Source organism: Carcharodon carcharias, chromosome 9 (assembly GCF_017639515.1).
Source record: "Carcharodon carcharias isolate sCarCar2 chromosome 9, sCarCar2.pri, whole genome shotgun sequence".
NCBI lineage: Eukaryota > Metazoa > Chordata > Chondrichthyes > Lamniformes > Lamnidae > Carcharodon > Carcharodon carcharias.
The window spans coordinates 142,314,176-142,321,065 of record NC_054475.1 but is presented as its reverse complement, the minus strand read 5'-3'; the positions used below and the strand labels follow the sequence as shown (position 1 = coordinate 142,321,065).

Genomic DNA, 6,890 nt, shown 5'->3' with positions numbered 1-6,890 from the left:
CTGCTCTTGTAGTCTTCAGTACTTAAGTAGCTGGTCAAATTAAATTTCTCATCAATTATGACCTCCTACGACATCTATGGTGGGGGAAATTGGCATTCAACAGCATTAACTGCTTCCCCTTAGGCAATGGTAAGACCTTCTCTTGCTAGAGAAAGTCATTGTCTGACACTTGCATGGTCTTTTACTTACAGCTGGTTTAAAATTCAGCTCAAGAAGGAACTTTCCTATTTGTTGGAGCTGTTGTATTTCATACGTTATGAAATGTTTATTACCCTAGGCACAACTAAATGCTGGAAAACAAAACCATCATAAATCATCATTATGGATCAGCTGCTTTTGAAATTCTATAATGTACAACTCAATTTCCTTGACACTAATCGTAAGAAGCATTATGCCAGTGCATTGCTCATTGAGTTATAGTAGGATCAAAGATTGTACATATATAGGTGGAACAAATACATATTTCAACTAGCATGAGTTGGAAAAGTAGTGAAACACACTGCATATATTAATTCACAATTACATTTTACTGGCCCAGGTGTCAAGGGAACTAGAAAATGTTAGTGTAATATGACATCTGATTTTATCAAAGTTGTATACAAGAAAACAGTGGTATTGTGAACATAAGGTTAACAATTATTTAACCATTTTAGATGGCCTTAATGCTTCAGCAGCATATAGTTTTATTGGCCCCTACCTAATTTCTTATAGTAGGTAGTTATTGGATTATGTAAATTTGTATAAATCTGAATTGTTTTAAAACCCAAAACTCAGCAATTCTAGGCCAGAGACACACTGATTTACATGTAGAAATAAGACAGGCATAATGAACCCACTTGAACCATCTTTGTGCATACCCAGTATATATTTTTCTCCACTGTGGTAGATTTCTTTAATCACTATAGAGTGGAACAGAAGAAGAAAACTGTGGGTGTTTAATGGTGGATTAAGTTCAATTACATGTGTTTAATTTGTCTAAAAATGGTAATAAAGGACAAAAGAATAAAAGGCTACAAGAGCAAAAGAACTGAATTAAAGAGTATTATTCTCATGGATTTAGACAGAATGATGGTCATTTAGCCCAATGTAACTCATGAATTCAGTGGGTATTAAATATTAAAAGGTACCCAACCGAAATTTTTGACAAACTTTCAGTTTCTTGAAATGAAACACTTAATCAGTATGCATTCAGGCATTAGATGGAACAACGCCTAAGTGCAGATCCTTCAGCTATTCAATGTGGATCTGAGACCATTTAAAACTGATTGAATGAAGATCTCCTCTCATTTGTGTTCAAATGAAATGTGGGACGATCTCAATCCAATTCCAATTAGGAGTGAACTCATACCATAAAACTGCTCATAATACTGCAGTTGTTTAGATTTGGTTTAAAAGTCTACAGCAATAGTTGTTGCATGTCTGAAGATAAGGTAGATTATTGGGACCTTAACATTTTAAAGCTTATGCGAGAATTGCTTTAAACTATTTAATGCTGGATGTTAAAATGAGTTTGAGCAGTCTCAATTTATATTTTTTTAAAAGCACAACCCCATAGCACAAATCTGCTTTACTAATGACCCAAGTGAAATTTTCAATAAGCATGTATGGTGTTGGAAATCCAGTATTTTAACTTTTCTGGTAGTTAGTGATGAGGCAAATATTGTTGGAGAGAGGAAAAGGAGCTTTACTAAACATGACATGGATAAAAGTGCCAGTTTCACCCAGGTGAAGAGTGAAAAATGCTCCATTTCACCAAATCATATTGATGCATAAAAAAGGCATCTTTTTCAATTGAAGTAATGATTGGAGAAAAAATTGTTTAGTACAGTCATTAATGCTATAGTAGCAGGTGAACAAAAAATATTCAAAAAATTGGAAAAATTCTGAAAGGCTGGTACCTTTGAGGTGGCACACACCAGTTACAATATCAAAACCAAATGGACAAAAGGAGCAATTAGTACTTTAGGACAAGCAAAAGTTCAGGAAGAAATAAAGGGGTGAAAGTATAATCATGTTCTTTAAAAAAATTACATAATGCCTTTCATGATCACAGGGCTTCTCTAAGCATTTTACAGCAAAAGTACTTTTTTTTTTAATACATGAAATGTAGACATTGTTGTAATGCAGGAATTGCAACATCAAATTGGACACAGCAAGCTCTCTCCAGCAGCAATGTAATAATGACCAAGCAGTCTTTTTGTAACCTTTTTTTAAAAAACAGTAGTATTCATTTAGCATGCAGTGAAGAGTCCAACTGCCATTATACTCTTCCAAAGTTAAAACATAATGAGACTCATCAGGTGAAATGAATCAGGAATTAACTGGTAGGTTTTGCAAGTGATCCATTCCAACATCACCACCGGTGCAAAATTAAAATAGTCCGTTTTGTTTATTGTTGTAATATGAACAAATCCTAGATGATTTTAACTGAAGATTTAACTAAGGGGTGGGAGATGTGGAGGAAGTTAAAACACCACACTATACTTAAAACTTGTTTTATTTATACATGTTCATAAATGACCTAGTGGGATGGAAAGTAGTACATTCTATAAATACACAAAACAGTCAACTGTAAGCTTAATTATGACAGAAGATTTTGGGAGGGGGTGGAGAAGAAAAGAAAATTAGATACTTCAATTGGCAAAAATTCAAACAATGGCAATGTGATTGAGTTACTGACATGTTATGAATTTCTAGTGCTGGGTGCAACTCAGAAGAAGTATAGCACTTTACTGGTTAGGCCAATACTTTTGAAAAGATTTCATAAAATACTGATATTTATCTATATGCTTATCCATTGGTCTACAGCATGTTCAGCACAACGCGGTTTAGACGATGTAATTGGAATACAGTGCAAAGGCTAGATTTGACAATAGTAAACTGAATTCTATGTTTGGAAATTTGGAGTTGTTTTCTTCTCTTTCCCCAGCCATGTTTAATAACGCAACCAACAAATATTATGCAACAATGGTGAACCTTTGCAAAATTTCCCCTTTATTCAAATAAAGTGTTTGAATTAATTTACTTTCTTCTGACATCACTTGAGTACCTACTTAAAACATGCTCCACTTGACAAAGGATCTTTTAATCTGTCAAATAACTTAACTAAAATTAGTTTTAAAAACTACATGTAGTGAAATATGTATTCTACATTCTTCACATGGTGTTGCCAGCAAAAATTGCTTTAATTTTTGATGTCATTTACAACTGTGTACAATCTATCATGCAACCACATTGTAGTCCTGATTATTGGACCAATTTTTAAACTGCTTCATCCACAAGCAACAAGTATGTTTGAAGAAAGTGCTTCCAAACAGCATAGACCTGCATTTGAAACTTTGTTTTTCTGCAGTTAACAAGACCAATTTGTTGCACTTTCAAATAAACAAAAAAAATACATTGAATAAAAAACATGAAAAGGTTATTCAAAAATTTGAAATGGAACATTTTCCTCCATATTAGGACCTGTACTAGCAACATTCAAATTAAACAAACCATAAAGATTTTTTTTTTAAAAAAGGGATGTGTAGGAATATCAGGGTACACCTAGCTATCTTGTAACCTTTCAAATTACTACTTCATAATATTTTTCTATTAAACTCTGATGTAAAATTCTGGCAAAGAGCACAATTATGGTTAAAAATAGGCAACATAAAAAGTCAATAATATAAAAGCAAAATACTGCTGATGCTGGGGATCTGAAATAAAAACAAAGTGCTGGAACAACTCAGCAGATCTAGCCACATCTGTGGAGAGAGAAAATGTTAATGTTTCAAGTCCAATATGAAAACATTAACTGTTTTCTCTTTTCACAGACACTGTCTGACCGGTTGAGATTTTCCAGCACCGTTTTTATTATAAAAGTCAGTATGCAGGAAGCTGCATTACAACATCATCAGGCCAATAGTGTTCTAACATGCTAAACACACAATGTCTGGTCAGTTTTTACAAATCTGATGTGTAATACATTTTACTTCAATGCAACCTGGCAGTTATCCCTTTCTTACTAACACTTTAGCAACATTGATGCAATTAGATAGTCTTTAAATAACCCACCTGAATTTGATAAATGACGCATCAAAATTAATGTGAGGGAATGCACAAGGCAGGAGGGGAGGTGGTTCATTTTTTAAAAAAGTGTGGCTATGAATAGCCATATGGTAATTAACATGATTTTTGCTCCTGGGAACTATTTTATCCAATAGTTTTGTTTTTTCATAATTTTAGAAGTTACTGTGAAATAATCTAGGTCAAATTGTTTGGGCAGAGTAATAATCCATAGAATAAAATCAAGATAATTCAAGTGTAAGTTATCTTGAGATCTATCAATTCTGATTCACAGGCAAATGTGTAGGTGATTACAAAGAATAGACAACTACTTCCACAGGTAAACCATTTAGTTAATTTGGCACTTTCTCCACATCTTTGGACCAATTTTACTCAGTTTAACAACAACTGGTTAAAATCCACATGACTAATTTATACATTTGATTGACTCTTAGAAGTTCCAAAATGGAAAAAAAAATTCAGTTCTGGCACTAAGAGGAAGAAGAGGAAATGTGTGTTAAATTAAAATATGAGTTGGGGGTGGGGTAAACAAAAAGGAAGGAGGGGTCCTCAAAATACATTAAAATGTAGAGACACTGTTAACATGGAATATTAAGGCAAGCACAAAATTTAAAACAGCTATTAGGGCATCCTTTATTTAAAGGATCAAATGCTTGCAATAATTTACCAGCAAGGGCAGTAGAGCCAAATACATTAAAGGTCATTAAAAATGCAGCTGGATACTGTGACGAGAGAGTGAGTTTGGGTACTAAAGAGACTAGCTTTAGTGCACCAAAGGCCATTTTGTCTTCCTGCCCTGACACTAAATGAGGCGCTATCTACAGTGATCCAAAGAAGAATTGTGTTACAGAATGTAGTACAGGTGTGGCAGGTATATATATTAAAAGGTTCATAAAATTCTCAAATATTCTGCCCTTCCCAAGTTGCAAAAAATCTTTTCCTATTACACTACTGTAATTAAATATCTCTATGCTAGAAAGTACAAGGTACTAAAAAAAAATAGGCAATGAATTTTGGCTCCACTGTTTAAAGTTAAGCAGAGTGGCCAACTCCACCTACTTTAAAAAAATGTGCGCTAATTACTAAAAATAAAATCCACAAAACTTAATATTCCTGAAAAGAGAGCTCAACATGTATAACTTGCATTTTTACTAAATTCCACACCCCCCCCCCCCGCCAAATCTTTGTAGAATAGGAACACAAAGTCTTCTGCAGTATGCTTTGGAGGGATAGAAATTAAAAATTCTTGTTGACACAAATATTCATAATGTATTCTTCTTTCACAATGAAAACTCCCAATTATATAAAACTGTTATTTAGCAACATGATTAAAACTTAGGTGTTACCAATTAAACAAAGATTCTCAATTGGGAAATGAATCATTTAGTAAAATTTCAGCAGGACTACCCAAGCTAAAGCAGAGGTTAAAAAGCAAAGTATTGTGGGAGTGAGGAAAACATGTTAACTAAGGGACCTTTGATACTAATAGGAACCATACATTGAATCTTCCATCCATTTTATCCTTTATCCATACTGAAATATAATATTCAACATAGTAATGCTTTGCGAGTTATACAATAAAATTTAGTTACCTGTAGACGGCAATAATGATCAGAATACTTAAGTTCAGTAGCCCTATTGCAGAAATTAGTTTTCATCTAATTAACGTCCTTAGCATGCAGTGTACATTAGAGTTTATCTTTGACTTTAATGGGAATAATTGTTCCTAGTGTAAAAGGCACTTCCACTTCCAGTTGCATTGCTAATCTCATTATGAATATGGTGTGCAGATTAAAATCCGCACAAAAATACACACAATCAAAAAGTCCTTCCATATTTCTAGATTCTTGGGATGTAGTAAAGGAGTAACATTACAATCTGTAAACATTAATATAACCACACTGTACAATATGGACTGAAGCACTATGTACAAGATTTGAGTTCTTTCAAAGTGAAAATCTCCACATTCAACAAGTGAATGAGGTAACAGATTGAGTGCAACACTTCAGAGAAAGGGAAAATAATACATGTGCAAAATGTGCTTTGTGAAAGAAAGAAAATAGATTAGAAAGATATTGACACTCACTACAGTAGATTACTGTTAAAACAGGTGTATTGGCAGTCATCTGTTCAGATATCTACAAGGCACTAAGGGCAGGAATGATATGCTGTTACTTCGGTGGTGGGGTTTTCTTCAATCCGGTCGGAATATAGGAAATTTTGGTAAGAATTCTATTAGTATTACCTGCAAAGAATAAGAAAAAAGTTACTTGTTTGTTCAATACCAAACACTCTTTTACATTCAGTCCACAGAAACTTACAGGAGAATCAAATAAAATACTTGCAGTGTAGAAATAAGTTCACCTAGATACCAAGAGATGGATTACATACATGTTAGCACAACTAATAAACAAAACAGAAAATAACTCCTTAGATCGTGCATGCTGTTCTATTCCAAATCAAGAACACTGAAGGGCAACTAGTCTCAGAACTCTACAAAAGCCGATCTTGAATGAGCCTTCACGAATCAGACTGGAGGTGACCAGCCTACTGATTTTTGCTTCCTCTCCTCATTTCAATTCCAGGTCTGAAATTAGCTAACCAGGAGCAATCAGGGCAGTGATAATGGTGAACTTGATGAAAATAAACCTCCCACTCTTAAATATTTTCCAGCAATAATTGCTGGAAACTGAGCATGTGGATGTTAGGCAAGGATAAAATCACTCAGTTGTGATGTCTGCAAACATTCCGCTGACATTCACTGGCCAGAATCAATGTGAAGACTGGTCATAGGCAGTGTCCATGGAATTGCGTCCTAAAAA

General features: G+C 34.0%; 1 protein-coding gene across 1 annotated transcript in view; it reads right to left on the bottom strand.

Annotated features, from left to right (window-relative positions):
* Positions 1-2,479: 2,479 nt before the first annotated feature.
* chic1 (cysteine-rich hydrophobic domain 1) overlaps positions 2,480-6,890 on the bottom strand; it is a 44,724-nt gene continuing 40,313 nt past the window's right edge. Inside the window, exon 6 of the mRNA XM_041196049.1 lies at positions 2,480-6,313. Within this exon, the coding sequence (XP_041051983.1) occupies positions 6,263-6,313 (51 nt within the window). The 3' untranslated portion in view covers positions 2,480-6,262. The remainder of the gene's footprint in view (positions 6,314-6,890) is intronic.